The 19,291-nt window shown below is 45.5% G+C and overlaps 1 protein-coding gene across 2 annotated transcripts in view; it reads right to left on the bottom strand.

Annotated features, from left to right (window-relative positions):
• LOC109880197 (zinc finger matrin-type protein 4) overlaps positions 1-19,291 on the bottom strand; it is a 139,266-nt gene that overhangs the window by 115,499 nt on the left and 4,476 nt on the right. For both annotated transcript variants that reach the window (XM_031805103.1, XM_031805102.1), the window contains exon 2: positions 5,740-5,844. In XM_031805103.1, coding sequence (XP_031660963.1) covers positions 5,740-5,844 — 105 coding nt within the window. The remainder of the gene's footprint in view (positions 1-5,739; positions 5,845-19,291) is intronic.

Below are 19,291 nucleotides of genomic sequence, written 5' to 3'. Positions count from 1 at the left end.
GGGAGAGACTGATAGTGGTAGCAGACGAGAGGGAGAGAGATGATAGAGCTGGGAAAGTGGTTAGAGAAGAGGAGGGAGATATGATAGGGGTATAGAGAGAGGGAGAGGGAGATACATAGTGGTAGAGAGAGGAGGAAGGAGACCATCAAGTGGTAGAGAAGAGAGGGGGAGACTTGATGTGCGTCGAGAAGACGATGGGAGAGAGACTGGATAGTGGTAGAGCAGGAGATGGGAGAGACATAGTGGTAGGAAGAAGAGGAGGGAGAGGACTGATAGTGGTAGAGAAGAGAGGGAGAGACTGATAGTGGTAGAGAAGAGAGGGACAGACTGATAGTGGTTAGAGAACGACGAGAGACAGGACTGATAGTGGTAGAGAAGAGAGGGAGAGACTGATAGTGGTAGAGAAAAGAGGGGGAGAGACTGATTGTGGTAGAGAGAGATGGAGAGACTGATATGGTGGTAGGAAGAATAGAGGGAGGAGGCATAGTGGTAGAGAAGAGAAGGGAGAGACTGATAGTGGTAGAGAAGAGAGGGGAGAGACTGATAGTGGTAGATGAAGAGAGGGAGAGACTGATAGAGCTGGATAGTGGTAGAGAGAGAGGGAGATACTGATAGTGGTAGAGAAGAGAGGGAGATACATAGTGGTAGAGAAGAGAGGGACAGACTGATAGTGGTAGAGAAGAGAGGGACAGACTGATAGTGGTAGAGAGGAGAGGGAGATACTGATAGTGGTAGAGAAGAGAGGGAGAGACTGATAGAGCTGGATAGTGGTAGAGAAGAGAGGGAGATACTGATAGTGGTAGAGAAGAGAGGGAGAGACTGATAGTGGTAGAGAAGAGAGGGACAGACTGATAGTGGTAGAGAAGAGAGGGAGAGACATAGTGGTAGAGAAGAGAGGGAGATACTGATAGCGGTAGAGAAGAGAGGGAGAGACTGATAGCGGTAGAGAAGAGAGGGAGATACTGATAGCGGTAGAGAGGAGAGGGAGATACTGATAGCGGTAGAGAAGAGAGGGAGATACTGATAGTGGTAGAGAAGAGAGGGAGAGACTGATAGCGGTAGAGAAGAGAGGGAGATACTGATAGCGGTAGAGAGGAGAGGGAGAGACATAGTGGTAGAGAAGAGAGGGAGAGACTGATAGTGGTAGAGAAGAGAGGGAGAGACTGATAGTGGTAGAGAAGAGAGGGAGATACATAGTGGTAGAGAAGAGAGGGACAGACTGATAGTGGTAGAGAAGAGAGGGACAGACTGATAGTGGTAGAGAAGAGAGGGAGAGACATAGTGGTGAGAAGAGAGGGAGATACTGATAGCGGTAGAGAAGAGAGGGAGAGACTGATAGCGGTAGAGAAGAGAGGGAGATACTGATAGCGGTTAGAGAGGAGAGGGAGAGACATAGTGGTAGAGAAGAGAGGGAGAGACTGATAGTGGTAGAGAAGAGAGGGAGAGACTGATAGCGGTAGAGAAGAGAGGGAGAGACTGATAGTAGTAGAGAGAAGAGGGAGAGACTGATAGTGGTAGAGAAGAGAGGGAGAGACTGATAGCGGTAGAGAAGAGAGGGAGAGACTGATAGCGGTAGAGAAGAGAGGGAGAGACTGATAGTGGTAGAGAAGAGAGGGAGAGACTGATAGTAGTAGAGAAGAGAGGGAGAGACTGATAGTGGTAGAGAAGAGAGGGAGAGACTGATAGTAGTAGATAAGAGAGGGAGAGACTGATATTAGTAGAGAAGGGAGGGAGAGACTGATAGCGGTAGAGAAGAGAGGGAGAGACTGATAGCGGTAGAGAGGAGAGGGAGAGACTGATAGTGGTAGAGAAGAGAGGGAGAGACTGATAGTGGTAGAGAAGAGAGGGAGAGACTGATAGAGCTGGATAGTGGGAGAGAAGAGAGGGAGATACTGATAGTGGTAGAGAATAGAGGGAGAGACCGATAGTGGTAGAGAAGAGCGGGAGAGACTGATAGTGGTAGAGAAGAGAGGGAGAGACTGATAGAGCTGGAAAGTGGTAGAGAAGAGAGGGAGATACTGATAGTGGTAGAGAAGAGAGGGAGATACATAGTGGTAGAGAAGAGAGGGAGAGACATAGTGGTAGAGAAGAGAGGGGGAGACTGATTGTGGTAGAGAAGAGATGGAGAGACTGATAGTGGTAGAGAAGAGAGGGAGAGACATAGTGGTAGAGAAGAGAGGGAGAGACTGATAGTGGTAGAGAAGAGAGGGAGAGACTGATAGTGGTAGAGAAGAGAGGGACAGACTGATAGTGGTAGAGAAGAGAGGGACAGACTGATAGTGGTAGAGAAGAGAGGGAGAGACTGATAGTGGTAGAGAAAAGAGGGGGAGACTGATTGTGGTAGAGATGAGATGGAGAGACTGATAGTGGTAGAGAATAGAGGGAGAGACATAGTGGTAGAGAAGAGAGGGAGAGACTGATAGTGGTAGAGAAGAGAGGGGGAGACTGATTGTGGTAGAGAAGAGATGGAGAGACTGATAGTGGTAGAGAAGAGAGGGAGAGACATAGTGGTAGAGAAGAGAGGGAGAGACATAGTGGTAGAGAAAGAGAGGGAGAGACATAGTGGTAGAGAAGAGAGGGAGATACTGATAGTGGTAGAGAAGAGAGGAAGAGACTGATATTGGTAGAGAAGAGAGGGAGAGGCTGATAGTGGTAGAGAAGAGAGGGACAGACTGATAGTGGTAGAGAAGAGAGGGAGAGACTGATAGTGGTAAAGAAGAGAGGGAGAGACTGATAGTAGTAGAGAAGAGAGGGAGAGACTGATATTGGTAGAGAAGGGAGGGAGAGACTGATAGCGGTAGAGAAGAGAGGGAGAGACTGATAGCGGTAGAGAGGAGAGGGAGAGACTGATAGTGGTAGAGAGGAGAGGGAGAGACATAGTGGTAGAGAAGAGAGGGAGAGACTGATAGTGGTAGAGAAGAGAGGGAGAGACTGATAGTGGTAGAGAAGAGAGGGAGAGACTGATAGAGCTGGATAGTGGGAGAGAAGAGAGGGAGATACTGATAGTGGTAGAGAAGAGAGGGAGAGACTGATAGTAGTAGAGAAGAGAGGGAGAGACTGATAGTGGTAGAGAAGGGAGGGAGAGACTGATAGCGGTAGAGAAGAGAGGGAGAGACTGATAGCGGTAGAGAGGAGAGGGAGAGACTGATAGCGGTAGAGAGGAGAGGGAGAGACTGATAGTGGTAGAGAGGAGAGGGAGAGACATAGTGGTAGAGAAGAGAGGGAGAGACTGATAGTGGTAGAGAAGAGAGGGAGAGACTGATAGTGGTAGAGAAGAGAGGGAGAGACTGATAGAGCTGGATAGTGGGAGAGAAGAGAGGGAGATACTGATAGTGGTAGAGAAGAGAGGGAGAGACTGATAGTAGTAGAGAAGAGAGGGAGAGACTGATATTGGTAGAGAAGGGAGGGAGAGACTGATAGCGGTAGAGAAGAGAGGGAGAGACTGATAGCGGTAGAGAGGAGAGGGAGAGACTGATAGAGCTGGATAGTGGTAGAGAAGAGAGGGAGATACTGATAGTGGTAGAGAAGAGAGGGAGATACATAGTGGTAGAGAAGAGAGGGAGAGACATAGTGGTAGAGAAGAGAGGGGGAGACTGATTGTGGTAGAGAAGAGATGGAGAGACTGATAGTGGTAGAGAAGAGAGGGACAGACTGATAGTGGTAGAGAAGAGAGGGAGAGACTGATAGTGGTAAAGAAGAGAGGGAGAGACTGATAGTAGTAGAGAAGAGAGGGAGAGACTGATATTGGTAGAGAAGGGAGGGAGAGACTGATAGCGGTAGAGAAGAGAGGGAGAGACTGATAGCGGTAGAGAGGAGAGGGAGAGACTGATAGTGGTAGAGAGGAGAGGGAGAGACATAGTGGTAGAGAAGAGAGGGAGAGACTGATAGTGGTAGAGAAGAGAGGGAGAGACTGATAGTGGTAGAGAAGAGAGGGAGAGACTGATAGAGCTGGATAGTGGGAGAGAAGAGAGGGAGATACTGATAGTGGTAGAGAAGAGAGGGAGAGACTGATAGTGGTAGAGAAGAGCGGGAGAGACTGATAGTGGTAGAGAAGAGAGGGAGATACTGATAGTGGTAGAGAAGAGAGGGAGAGACTGATAGAGCTGGATAGTGGTAGAGAAGAGAGGGAGATACTGATAGTGGTAGAGAAGAGAGGGAGATACATAGTGGTAGAGAAGAGAGGGAGAGACATAGTGGTAGAGAAGAGAGGGGGAGACTGATTGTGGTAGAGAAGAGATGGAGAGACTGATAGTGGTAGAGAAGAGAGGGAGAGACATAGTGGTAGAGAAGAGAGGGAGAGACTGATAGTGGTAGAGAAGAGAGGGACAGACTGATAGTGGTAGAGAAGAGAGGGACAGACTGATAGTGGTAGAGAAGAGAGGGAGAGACTGATAGTGGTAGAGAAAAGAGGGGGAGACTGATTGTGGTAGAGATGAGATGGAGAGACTGATAGTGGTAGAGAAGAGAGGGGGAGACTGATTGTGTTGGAGAGACTGATAGTGGTAGAGAAGAGAGGGAGAGACATAGTGGTAGAGAAGAGAGGGAGAGACATAGTGGTAGAGAAGAGAGGGAGAGACATAGTGGTAGAGAAGAGAGGGAGATACTGATAGTGGTAGAGAAGAGAGGAAGAGACTGATATTGGTAGAGAAGAGAGGGAGAGGCTGATAGTGGTAGAGAAGAGAGGGACAGACTGATAGTGGTAGAGAAGAGAGGGAGAGACTGATAGTGGTAAAGAAGAGAGGAAGAAACTGATAGTGGTAGAGAAGAGAGGGAGAGACTGATAGTGGTAAAGAAGAGAGGGAGAGACATAGTGGTAGAGAAGAGAGGGAGAGACTGATAGTGGTAGAGAAGAGAGGGAGAGACTGATAGTGGTAGAGAAGAGAGGGAGAGAGGAATGAGTGGTGGATTGTGAAAGAAACATGTCGAAAATGAATATGTAGACAGTGATAATGGAGAAGACAGAAAGAAAGAGGAGAGGGTGGGTGGGAGGGAGGGAGATAAGAGGGAAAACATTGACAGGTAATGCTGGGCCTGGGTCTGAAACTGAGATACTCTAGACATACACCCACACACACCTGCAATGTGATGGACAGAGGAGCAGGCAGGGAGTCAGGCAGGGAGTCAGGCAGGGAGTCAGGCAGGGAGTCAGGCAGGGAGTCAGGCAGGGAGTCAGGCAGGGAGTCAGGCAGGGAGTCAGACAGGGAGTCAGACAGGGAGTCAGGCAGGGAGTCAGGCAGGGAGTCAGGCAGGGAGTCAGGCAGGGAGTCAGACAGGGAGTCAGACAGGGAGTCATGCAGGGAGTCAGGCAGGAAGTCAGACAGGGAGTCAGACAGGGAGTCAGACAGGGAGTCAGACAGGGAGTCAGACAGGGAGTCAGGCAGGGAGTCAGACAGGGAGTCAGACAGGGAGTCAGACAGGGAGTCAGGCAGGGAGAGGATGGTATTTGACTCCCAGGGGAAAGATCTAACAGGGGCAGTGGAGCAGCATGACTGGACTCAGGCAGGTTATCACCCACTAGCAGCACTGCATAATCTATCCATCCATCCCTCCATCTGCCACTGTCTCTCTCCCTCTAATGCAACTCCCTGCACCACACTATCCCTTCTTGATTACCCCACACTCATACCCCCCTGCCATCCTCCTCGCTCTCAGGCCTCTTCCTCGCTCTCTGTGTGTGTGTGAGTGTGCACACGTGCGCGTGTACCTGCATGTGTGCGTGTGATTGTGATGTAGACTCACCTCATAGTGTGCTGTACGTTGCGACTCGGAGATGAGTTGGGCATTACAGATGTTGCAGTAACTCTCTGTGAACAGTCCTCCTTCCACGACCCCAGCCGACTTCATCTTTAGACACGCACACACAAACACGCACGCACACACACACAGAAAAAACATACTTAGAATAAAGCAATACGCCCTCTTGCCAGGATATAGTGACTCTGATCAAATTACACCCTTATCCCTTATAGTGACTCGAATCAAATATAGTGCACTGCATAGGGAATAGGGAGTCACACGACCCCAGCCGACCCCAGCCGACTTCATCTTTAGACACGCACACACAAACACGCACGCACACACACACAGAAAAAACATACTTAGAATAAAGCAATACGCCCTCTTGCCAGGATATAGTGACTCTGATCAAATTACACCCTTATCCCTTATAGTGACTCGAATCAAATATAGTGCACTGCATAGGGAATAGGGAGTCACACAGCATAGGGAATAGGGTGTCACACATCATAGGGAATAGTGTGTCACACAGCATATGGAATAGGGTGTCACACAGCATAGGGAATAGGGTGTCACACATCATAGGGAATAGTGTGTCACACAGCATATGGAATAGGGTGTCACACAGCATAGGGAATAGGGTGTCACACTGCATAGGGAATAGGGTGTCACACTGTATAGGGAGTCACACTGCATAGGGAATAGGGTGTCACACAGCATAGGGAATAGGGTGTCACACTGCATAGGGAATAGGGTGTCACACTGCATAGGGAATAGGGTGTCACACAGCATAGGGAATAGGGTGTCAAACAGCATAGGGAATAGGGTGTCACACTGCATAGGGAGTCACACTGCATAGGGAATAGGGTGTCACACAGCATAGAGAATAGGGTGTCACACTGCATAGGGAGTCACACGGCATAGGGAATAGGGTGTCACACTGCATAGGGTGTCACACAGCATAGGGAATAGGGTGTCACACTGCATAGGGAATAGGGTGTCAAACAGCATAGGGAATAGGGTGTCACACTGCATAGGGAATAGGGTGTCACACTGCATAGGGAATAGGGTGTCAAACAGCATAGGGAATAGGGAGTCACACTGCATAGGGAATAGGGTGTCACACAGCATAGAGAATAGGGTGTCACACTACATAGGGAATAGGGTGTCACACAGCATAGGGAGTCACATTGCATAGGGAATAGGGTGTCACACTGCATAGGAAATAGAGTGTCACACGACATAGGGAATAGAGTGTCACACGACATAGGGAATAGGGTGTCACACAGCATAAGGAGTCACACTGCATAGGCAATAGGGTGTCACACTGCATAGGGCGTCACATTGCATAGGGAATAGGGAGTCACACTGCATAGGGAATAGGGAGTCACACTGCATAGGGAATAGGGAGTCACATTGCATAGGGAATAGGGAGTCACACTGCATAGGGAATAGGGAGTCACACTGCATAGGGAGACACACTGCATAGGGAATAGGGAGTCACACTGCATAGGGAGTCACACTACATAGGGAGTCACACTGCATAGGGTGTCACACTGCATAGGGAATAGGGAGTCACACTGCATAGGGAGTCACACTGCATAGGGAGTCACACTGCATAGGGAGTCACACTGCATAGGGTGTCACACTGCATAGGGATAGGGAGTCACACTGCATAGGGAGTCACACTGCATAGGGAGTCACACTGCATAGGGAGTCAAACTGCATAGGGAGTCACACTGCATAGGGAGTCACACTACATAGGGAGTCACACTGCATAGGGTGTCACACTGCATAGGGAATAGGGAGTCACACTGCATAGGGAGTCACACTGCATAGGGAGTCACACTGCATAGGGAGTCACACTGCATAGGGTGTCACACTGCATAGGGAATAGGGAGTCACACTGCATAGGGAGTCACACTGCATAGGGTGTCACACTGCATAGGGAATAGGGAGTCACACTGCATTGGGAGTCACACTGCATTGGGAGTCACACTGCATAGGGTGTCACACTGCATAGGGAATAGGGAGAAACACTGCATAGGGAGTCACACTGCATAGGGTGTCACACTGCATAGGGAATAGGGAGTCACACTGCATTGGGAGTCACACTGCATTGGGAGTCACACTGCATAGGGTGTCACACTGCATAGAGAATAGGGAGTCACACTGCATAGGGAAATGGGTGTCACACTGCATAGGGAGTCACACTGCATAGGGAATAGGGTGTCACACTGCATAGGGAGTCACATTGCATAGGGAATAGGGTGTCACACTGCATAGGGAGTCACATTGCATAGGGAGTCACACTGCATAGGGAGTCACACTACATAGGGAGTCACACTACATAGGGAGTCACACTGCATAGGGAATAGGGAGTCACACTGCATAGGGAGTCACACTGCATAGGGTGTCACACTGCATAGGGAATAGGGAGTCACACTGCATAGGGTGTCACACTGCATAGGGAATAGGGAGTCACACTGCATTGGGAGTCACACTGCATAGGGTGTCACACTGCATAGGGAATAGGGAGAAACACTGCATAGGGAGTCACACTGCATAGGGTGTCACACTGCATAGAGAATAGGGAGTCACACTGCATAGGGAATAGGGTGTCACACTGCATAGGGAATCACACTGCATAGGGAATAGGGTGTCACACTGCATAGGGAGTCACATTGCATAGGGAATAGGGTGTCACACTGCATACGGAATAGGGTGTCACATGACATATGGAATAGGGTGTCACACAGTATAGGGAGTCACACTGCATAGGGAGTAGGGTATCACACTGCATAGGGAGTCACACTGCATAGGGAATAGGGTGTCACACTGCATAGGGAGTCACACTGCATAGGGAGTCATACTGCATAGGGATTCACACTGCATAGGGTGTCACACTGCATAGGGAATAGGGAGTCACACTGCATAGGGAGTCACACTGCATAGGGTGTCACACTGCATAGGGAATAGGGAGTCACACTGCATAGGGAGTCACAATGCATAGGTTGTCACACTGCATAGGGAATAGGGAGTCACACTGCATAGGGAGTCACATTGCATAGGCAATAGGGTGTCACACTGCATAGGGAATAGGGAGTCACACTGCATAGGGAGTCACACTGCATAGGGAGTCATACTGCATAGGGATTCACACTGCATAGGGTGTCACACTGCATAGGGAATAGGGAGTCACACTGCATAGGGTGTCACACTGCATAGGGAATAGGGAGTCACACTGCATAGGGAGTCACACTGCATAGGGTGTCACATTGCATAGGGAATAGGGAGTCACACTGCATAGGGAATAGGGTGTCACACTGCATAGGGAATAGGGAGTCACACTGCATAGGGAATAGGGTGTCACACTGCATAGGGAGTCACATTGCATAGGCAATAGAGTGTCACACTGCATAGGGAATAGGGAGTGACACTGCATAGGGAGTCACGCTGCATAGGGAGTCACACTGCATAGGGTGTCACACTGCATAGGGTGTCACACTGCATAGGGAATAGGGAGTCACACTGCATAGGGAGTCACAATGCATAGGTTGTCACACTGCATAGGGAATAGGGAGTCACACTGCATAGGGAGTCACATTGCATAGGCAATAGGGTGTCACACTGCATAGGGAATAGGGAGTCACACTGCATTGGGAGTCACGCTGCATAGGGAGTCACACTGCATAGGGTGTCACACTGCATAGGGAATAGGGAGTCACACTGCATAGGGAGTCACAATGCATAGGTTGTCACACTGCATAGGGAATAGGGAGTCACACTGCATAGGGAATAGGGTGCCATTAGAGACAAAGACTGAGACAGGCACTAGTCTAACTGTATGTAGGGAACGGAGAAAGACAGCGAATACACACACACATACACACACACACACACACACACTCAGCCTAAATGCACAACTAGCTGCTGCACACACACACACTCACAGCCTTGTACAACTAACCCCGTAGGGACACACAATTCAGTTCCATTCAAAATCCTATTTTCCCTAAGCCCTAACCCTACCCTAACCCTACCCTTAACCCAGAAATGGCATTTGACCTTGTGGGGACCAACAAAATGTGCCCAGTTGGTCAAATTTGTTGTCAGTTGACTATTCTTGTGGAGACTTCTGGTACCCACACGTATAGTTAAACACACACACACACACTCACGCACAAACAATTAACCCTTCACTTCTCTTAGCTCTCATCACAGTAGAGTGGACAATCGCATAAACTAAAGCAGCTTGTTAAAATAGAATAGAATCGAAGAGAATAAAATAGATCCTCATTATCTAATTGAACCTTTGGTCGACTCATTAACGCTTAGCTACAGCACTCCAAGGTATTATCCTTAACACCTGGGGGGGAATATATATTCATATAGATGCTGTTTAGAACATACATTCTCTGTCATGCACTAGAATAGGAAATGAGGTAGACATGTCTGTTCGAGGGAGGGAGGGAGGGAGGGAGGGAGGGAGGGAGGGAGGGAGGGAGGGAGGGAGGGAGGGAGGGAGGGAGGGAGGGAGGGATGGAGGGAGGGAGGGAGGGGGAGAGAAAGGGTGGGAAGGGGAGAGAGGCAGAGGGAGAGGGAGAGAGACAGAGGGAGGGGAGAGGGAGAGGGACAGAGGGAGGGGGAGAGAAAGGGTGGGAAGAGGAGAGAGACAGAGAAGGAGGGGAGAGAGAGGGTGGGTGAGAGAGAGAGAAAAATGGAGAGAAAGAAGAGTTAGATAGCTAGTGAGAGAGAAAAATTGAGAGAAAGACGAGTTAGGTAGGTAGTGAGAGAGAAACATGGAGAGAAAGAAGAGTTAGGTTGCTAGTGAGAGAGAAACATGGAGAGAAAGAAGAGTTAGATAGCTAGTGAGAGAGAAAAATTTAGAGAAAGAAGAGTTAGGTAGGTAGTGAGAGAGAAACAAAACACTAGCAGGAATGTCGGATGATGCCATACAATCACAAATTCTTTAAATAAGTTCAACAGAAATGAGCTAAATACAGAGCCTTCGGAAAGTATTCAGACCCTTTGACTTTTTCCACATTTTGTTACGTTACAGTCTTATTCTAAAATGGATTGAATTGTTTTATTTCCCTCATCAATTCATTCATAATTCCCCGTACTGACAAAGCAAAAACAGGTTGTTGTTTTGTTTTTTCACATTTACATAAGTATTCAGACCATTTACTCGTTACTTAGTTGAGGCACCTTTGGCAGCAGTTACAGCCATGAGTCTTCTTGGGTATGATGCTACAAGCTTTGCACACCTGTATTTTGGGGAGTTTCTCCCATTCTTCTCTGCAGATCCTCTCAAGCTCTGTCAGGTTGGATAGGGAGCGTCGCTGCACAGCTATTTTCATGTCTCTCCAGAGATGTTCGATCAGATTCAAGTCGGGGCTCTGGCTGGGGCACTCAAGGACATTCATAGACTTGTCCCAAAGCCACTCTTGTGTTGTCTTGGCTGTATGCTTAGGGTCATTGTCATGTTGGAAGGTGAAACTTTGCCCCAGTCTGTGGTCCTGAGTGCTCTGGAGCAGGTTTTCATCAAGGATCTCTCTGTACTCCATTCATCTTTCCCTCGATCCTGACTAGTCTCCCAGTCCCTGCCACTGAAAAACATCCTCACAGCAGAATGCTGCCACTACAATGCTTCACCGTAAGGATGATGCCAGGTTTTGCGTGGCAAAATACTGTAGTTAAATCTTGGTTTCATCAGACCAGAGCAAGCGGGCTGTCTTGTGCCTTTTACTGAGGAGTGGCTTCCGTCTGGCCATTCTACCATAAAGGCCTGATTAGTGGAGTGCTGCAGAGATGGTTCTGGAAGGTTCTCCCATCTCCACAGAGGAACTCTGGAGCTCTATTAGAGTGACCATCAGGTTCTTGGTCACCTCCCTGACCAAGGCCCTTCTCCCCCGATTGCTCAGGAAGAGTCTTGGTGATTCCAAACTTCTTCCATTTAAGAATGATGGAGTCCACTGTGTTCCTGCGGACCTTCAATGCTGCAGAAAACTCCCCAGATCTGTGCTTTGACACAATCATCCGAGACTTAGGTCTCTCTTTATGTAGTGTTGTGTTGTCTCTCTTGTCGTGATGTGTGTTTTGTCCTATATATATATTTATTTATTTTAAATCCCAGCCTCTGTCCATGCAGGAGGCCTTTTGCCTATCGGTAGGCCGTCATTGTAAATAAGAATTTGTTCTTAACTAACTCGCCTAGTTAAATAAAGGTTAAATAAATAAAAAATGTAATCCTGTCTCGGAGATCCACAAACAATTCCTACAACCTCATGTCTTGGTTTTTGCTCTGACAAGCACTGTCAACTGTGGGACCTTATAAAGACAGGAGTGTGTCAAACCCGGACCTTAGAGAGCCTGTTTATTTCTCTATTTGGTTAGGTCAGGGTGTGATTTGGGTGGGCATTCTAGTTTTCTATTTCTTTGTTGGCCGGGTATGGTTCCCAATCAGAGGCAGCTGTCTATCGTTGTCTCTGATTGGGAATCATACTAGGCAGCCTGTTTTCCACCTGAGTTTGTGGGATCTTGTTTTTGCACAGTAGCTGTATAGCCCTGCAGAACTTTACGTTTGTATATCTTTTGTTGTTTTTTGGTGTTCATTTTATATAAAGAAGATGTACACTTTCCACGCTGCGCTTTGGTCTCATTCCGACGACGGACGTAACAGAGTGTGCCTTCCCAAATCATGTTCAATCAATTTAATTTACCACAGGTGGAATCCAATCAAATTGCAGAAACGTCTCAAGGATGATCAATGGAAACAGGATGCACCTGAGCTCAATTTTGTGTCTCACAGCAAAGGGTCTGAATACTGATGTAAATAAATTAAATGTAAATAAGGTATTTCTGTTTTATTATTTTTTGAAATTAGCAAAGAATTCTAAAAACCTGTTTTCGTTTGTGTCATTTTGGGGTTCTGTGTGTACATTGATGACGACATTTTTTTCCCATCCATTTTAGACTACGGCTGTAATGTAACAAGATGTGGAAAAAGTCAAGGAGTCTGAATACTTTCCGAAGGCACTGTGCATGCTAATTGTCACACCATCAGCAAAGATTGCTCAATGAATTGGTTAAATAACAACTAAAAGAGAAGTGGAAGAGGAGAAGTCCGCCTGGGGCCTTGGGCATCTGGAAACTGAATGGACTATAATAGTATTCTGTTTCAAGACCACATCAACAGATAACTCCTGACTAAACCGTCACACACACTCGCATGCAGGCAGACGCATGCACACACACACACCGGATGTCCCTTTTGTTCTCTCTGATAAATGGGAAAAGTTTGGGTCTTTTTTTCACGACATTTAAATATTAATAGATATTAAATATTTCATATTAATAACAGTAAGTGGCTACTCAGGGTAGAAGAAGCAGTGTTTCTTTAGAGAGTGTTGAGATACGCTGCTTCATTCCTCTGCGGAGGTTCACACACTCAGTATCTGTACCGCACAAAACAACTTTCACCTTAAATGGTGTGAAATACTGTACTGGCCATATCATTGCAAACAGTGGTTCCCAAACGTGTTCACTTTGTGAACCTGAAAAATGGAAAATAAAAGTTTGCAGACACCACCAAAAAAATGATGTAGGACATGGGGTGCTTATCTAGGTGAGGTAATACCCTGAATTGAAAAAGTACTGCATGTTAAAAAGTGGACTGCACAAATTTTTTGAAAGACGAAGAACTCAGTATAGCCTCCAATACAAAACAATGTCCCTAGCAACATTCAGAGCCTTAGCTGTAAGAGGGAGAAAGAGAGAGAGAGAGAGCATGTGAGAGCGAGAGAGAGAAAAAGGGAGAGAGAGAGAGAGAAAACAGCAGGTGGTAGTGAAGCCTGGAGGTTTTCTATCAAAGTCCTCTCTCCTTCTTTTCTCTCTTTAAACATCCCTCCATCCTCTCCTCTGCCTCCCCTCTTCACTCCATCACTGTTGGAGAGTGTGTGTATGTGTGTATGTGTGTGTGTGTCCTCGCATTTGTGCTTTTATACGTGTGCAATGGGACTAAGAGGCCTTTTTAATGGTAGGAGTAATGAGAGAAATAAACCACATTTATAATGCCTTAAAGGGGCAATCTACAGTTGCTACATCCATTTTTGTATGATACAGTCCCTACAGAAATGATTCATACCCCTTGACTTATTTCACATTTTGCTGTGAAATACCCCATAATGCACCGTTTCCCAAACTCGGTCCTAGGGACGCCAAGGGGAGCATATTTAGTTTTTTGCCCTAGCACTACGCATCTGATTCAAATGATCAAAGCTTGATCATTAGTTGATTATTTGAATCAGCTGTGTAGTGCTAAAAAATGTTTGTTTACCAGCCCGATGCTCTAGCCGCTAGGCTACCTGCCACTGAGCAAAGACGTTCACATTCTTGTTATGAAGCCATTCCAGCATTGCTTAGGCTGTATGCTTGGGGTCCTTGTTCTGTTGGAACGTACAGTACCAGTCAAAAGTTTGGACACACCTACTCATTCAAGGGTTTTTCTTTATTTGAACTGTTTTCTACATTGTAGAATAATAGTGAAGACATCAAAACTATGAAATAACACATATGGAATCATGTAGTAACCAAAAAAGTGTTAAACAATGTGTAAGGGCTATTTGACCAAGAAGAAGAGTGATGGAGTGCTGCATCAGATGACCTGAGCTCCACAATCACCTGACCTCAACCTAAATGAGATGGTTTGGGATTATTTGGACAACAGAGTGAAGGAAAAGCAACCAACAAGCGCTCAGCATATGTGGGAACTCCTTCAAAACTGTTGGAAAAGCATTTCTCATGAAGCTGGTTGAGAGAATGTCAAGAGTGTGCAAAGCTGTCATCAAGGCAAAGGGTGGCTACTCTGAAAAATCTCAAACATGAAATATATTTTGATTTGTTTAACACTTTTTTGGTCTCTGAATGTCCTTGAGTGACCAAGCCAGACCATGAACTTGAACCTGATCTAACATCTCTGGAGAGACATGAAAATAGATGTACAGCAACGCTCCCCATCCAACCTGACAGAGCTTGAGAGGATCTGCAGAGAAAAATGGGAGAGACTCCCTAAACACAGGTGTGCCAAGCTTGTAGCATCATACCCAAGAAAACTTGAGGCTGTAATCGCTGCCAAAGGTGCTTCAACAAGGTACTGAGTAAAGGGTCTGAATACTAATGGAAATGTCATATTTCATTTGTTTTATATATATTTGCAAAACAATCTAAAAGCCTGTTTTTGCTTCGTGATTATGGGATATTGTGTGTAGATTAATGAGGGGTAAAAAACAATTGAATACATTTTAGAATGGATGTAACGTAACAAAATGTGGAAAAAGTCAAGGGGTCTGAAAACTTTCAGAATGCACTGTTTCAGATAGGAAATACAGTACTACTTCAAATGTACCACTATGCCCTTTACTTATTTTTTATATCATAAATCAGTGAAACTCAAGCTTGCAGGTATGGTACCGTGTGTGTGTGTGTGTGTGTGTGTGTGTGTGTGTGTGTGTGTGTGTGTGTGTGTGTGTGTGTGTGCATGCGTGGATGAGTGTTGTTTTAGTGACAGAGAGATGTAGCACCTTGCTCCCCATTAGCCAGAAAGAAGCAATTAATGTAGATACACAGAGATAAAGGTCACATACACATACACACACACAAATACACACACACACACACACACAAACGCACAAACACACACAAACACACCGCATAAAAGGTCACCCCACGCTGTGTGTGATAGATAGTCAGACAGAAGATGCTGCTTGTTGCCATGGAGCAGTCTTAGACAAATGAGAGTGCTGCAGACACATGAACAGTAGGTGGGACACCAGTTAGAGTAATGAGAGCAACAGTATGATAATGACAGCAGACACTTTTCAAGAACAAGATTACTGGCCGGTCTGACTGTGTGTGTTAGTGTCTCAGTGTGTGTGTGGTGTATGTTCAGTGTATGTTTTACGGTTATGGCCTGTTATTTTATTTTCATGACGGTCTTCATCCATAATCGCCGATTACACGATTACACAGTAATTGTGCCAGCCCCGTGTGTGTGTGTGTGTGTGTGTGTGTGTGTGTGTGTGTGTGTGTGTGTGTGTGTGTGTGTGTGTGTGTGTGTGTGTGTGCGTGTGGCAGACACTTTTCAAATACAAGATCCCTACCCTGATTATACATCTAGGCCACAGTAATTATGCCAGTCGGGTAATCAGATTCTCTCCACAGTCCCTCGCAATCTAGCACCTCGGGTGTGTATGTTTGTGTGTGTGTGTGTGTGTGTGTGTGTGTGATAATGTATCCGTGGCCCTCTGTGGTTCATCAGTGGAGAGCAGGGATGGCTGTGTAACCCCTCTACTGTCCATCACACCTGACTTACAACACAGAGGGAGGGAGAGAAGGGGGAGGGAGAGACAGATACATAATGTGCCCGTGGAGAACATGTAATCATGCACAAACCGAGGCCTTTCCGAGACTTGTCTATAATAATTTTGCACGCCCAATTTTTCAGTTTTTCATTTGTTAAAAAAGTTTGAAATATCCAATAAATGTCGATCCACTTCATGATTGTGTCCCACTTGTTGTTGATTCTTCACAAAAAAATACAGTTTTATATCTTTATGTTTGAAGCCTGAAATGTGGCAAAAGGTCGCAAAGTTCAAGGGGGCCGAATACTTTCGCAAGGCACTGTATGCATATTATTATTGGTATTGGATAGAAAACACTCTGGAGTTTCTAAAACTGTTTGAATGATGTCTGTGAGTATTTCAGACCAGGAAGTGGGATATCTGAGGTTTGTAGTTTTTCAAAGCTTGGCCTACCGAATACACAGTGTCTATGGAGTCAAGTTGCACTTCCTACGGCTTCCACTAGATGTCATCCGTCTTTAGAAACTGGTTTGAGGATTCTACTATAAAGGAGGGGCTCATGAGACCTGTTTGAGTCAGTGGTCTGGCAGAGTGTCTCAGGCTCGTGACGCATGCTCCCGACAGAGTTAGCTCTTGTTCCAGTGCTTTGCTTCAGACATAGGAATTCTCCGGTTGGAACTTTATTGATGATTTATGTTAAAAACATCCTAAAGATTGATTCCATACATCGTTTGACTTGTTTCTACAACCTGTAACGGAACTTTGAGTTTTTGTCTTGACGAAGTGCTCTCGCCTCATGAAGATGGATTACTGGACTGAACACGCTAACAACAAGTGGCTATTTGGACATAAATTATGGACTTTATGGAACTTTATGGAACATAGTCATTTATTGTCGAACTGGGATTCCTGGGAGTGCCTTCTGATGAAGATCATCAAAGGTATGTGAATATTTATAGTGTTATTTCTAACTTCTGTTGACTCCAAAATGGCGGATATTTCTCTGGCCGTTCTTAGATTATGCTTTTTCCGTAAAGTTTTTTTGAAATCTGACACAGCGGTTGCATTAAGGAGAAGTCTATCTTTAAGTATGTGAATAACAGTTGTATCTTTTATCAATGTTTATTATGAGTATTTCTGCAAAATCAACGGATGTTTTGGAATCAAAACATTACTGCACGTAACGCGCCAATGTAAACTGAGATTTTGGGATATAAATATGCACATTATCGAACAAAACATACATGTATTGTGTAACATGATGTCCTATGGGTGTCATCTGATGAAGATCATCAAAGGTTAGTGATTCATTTTATCTATATTTCTGCTTTTTGTGACTCCTATCTTTGGCTAGAAAATGGCTGTGTGTTTTTTTTACTTGGCTATGACCTAACATAATCATATGTTGTGCTTTCGCTGTAAAGCATTTTTTAAATCGGACACGGTGGGTAGATTAACAAGATGTTTATCCTTCATTTGCTGTATTGGACTTGTTATTGTGTGAAAGTTACATATTTCTAAAAATATTTTGGAATTTCGCGCACTGCCTTTTCAGCGGAATAATGTCGAGGGGTTCCGCTAGCGGAACGCCTGCGCTAGAAAGATTAACTTCTTGTGAATCCAACCACGGTGTCAGATTTCAAAAATGCTTTACGCGAAAGCATACCTTACGATTATTTGAGAACATACCCCAGCAGACAAATCATTACAAACAGTAACCAGCCAAGTAGAAGAGTTACACAAGTCAGAAATAGAGATAAAATTATTCACTTACCTTTGATGATCTTCATATGATTGCACTCAGAAGACATTCATTTATTCAATAAATGTTCCTTTTGTTCGATAAAGCCTCTCTTTATATCTGAAAACCTCAGTTTTGTTCACGCGTTTTCTTCTGTAATCCACATGCTCAAATGCAGTCACAACAGGCAGACAAAAAAATCTAAATTGTATCCGTAAAGTTCATAGAAACATGTCAAACGATGTTTATATTCAAACCTCAGGTTGTTTTTAGCCTAAATAATCGATCATATTTCAACCCGGACAATAACGTCTTCAATATAAAAGGTAAACAAGAAAGGTTCTCTCTCGGTCACGCGCATGAAAAAGCTCTGTGACACGGCAGGGTCCACTCATTCAGACTGCTCTTACTCCCTCATTTTTCAGAATACAAGCCTGAAACCATTTCTAAAGACTGTTGACATCTAGTGGAAGGCATAGGAACAGCAATTTGAGTCCTAAGTCAATGGATACTGTAATGGTATTGAATAGAAAACTACAACAACAAAAATAATCCAACTTCCTGAATGGATTTTTATCAGGTTTTCACCTGCCAAATCAGTTCTGTTACGCTCACAGACATTATTTTAACAGTTTTGGAAACGTGAGTGTTTTCTATCCAAATATACTAATTATATGCAAATCCTATCTTCTGGGCCTGAATAGAAGGCAGTTTAATTTGGGAACGCTTTTCATCCAACATTCCAAATGCTTCCCCCTACCCTAGAGAAGTTAAACACCTACATGTTTGTCATTTACCAGACACTTTTATCCAGAGCAATATACAGTTACTGCATTCGTTTTCAGATAGCTAGGTGGGACAACCACATATCACAGTCATAGTAAGTGCATCGTTATTCAATAAAGTAGCTATCAGCAAATTCAGAGCAAGTAAGGGGGGGGGGGGGGAAGTCAAGTGGGAGTGTTGTTTACTCCCAAAACCTAGACTAAAGCTATGCTGCTCCACTGAAAGAGTTTTGTCTAGGCTTAATCTGTGTCTGGGAAACCGGCCTCGAAACTAGAAAAGTGGTCCGATGCTAAAGTACTGCATAAGAGCAGCTAGTCAGTACCACTAATGTGGACAGCAAAGGAATCGGCGTCCCCAAGTTCAGCACCACAATAATAGCGACAGCCAAACTGCAGCCAGGAGAATCCTAACCAGGAGGGCATAAGTCAATAAACACAGAAGTGACTGTTGGATCAATTACTTAGGTACCAGTTGGGCGAAAGCAGATTCAAATAGTTGTATTTAAAAAATAAATCACGAAAACAAAACATCACTTCTTTCTCTACTGCTGTTAAAGTGGCTGTCCTTGTGTGAAGCAGCATATCTGTTTGTGTGTGTGCGTGCGTGCGTGTGCGTGTGCGTGCGCGTGTGTGTGTGGGTTCCTGCATGCTTCCAAGCAATTGTG

The sequence above is a fragment of the Oncorhynchus kisutch genome, linkage group LG25 (assembly GCF_002021735.2).
Source record: "Oncorhynchus kisutch isolate 150728-3 linkage group LG25, Okis_V2, whole genome shotgun sequence".
NCBI lineage: Eukaryota > Metazoa > Chordata > Actinopteri > Salmoniformes > Salmonidae > Oncorhynchus > Oncorhynchus kisutch.
The sequence above is the reverse complement of the archived record's forward strand: the minus strand, read 5'-3'. Positions and strand labels throughout refer to the sequence as shown.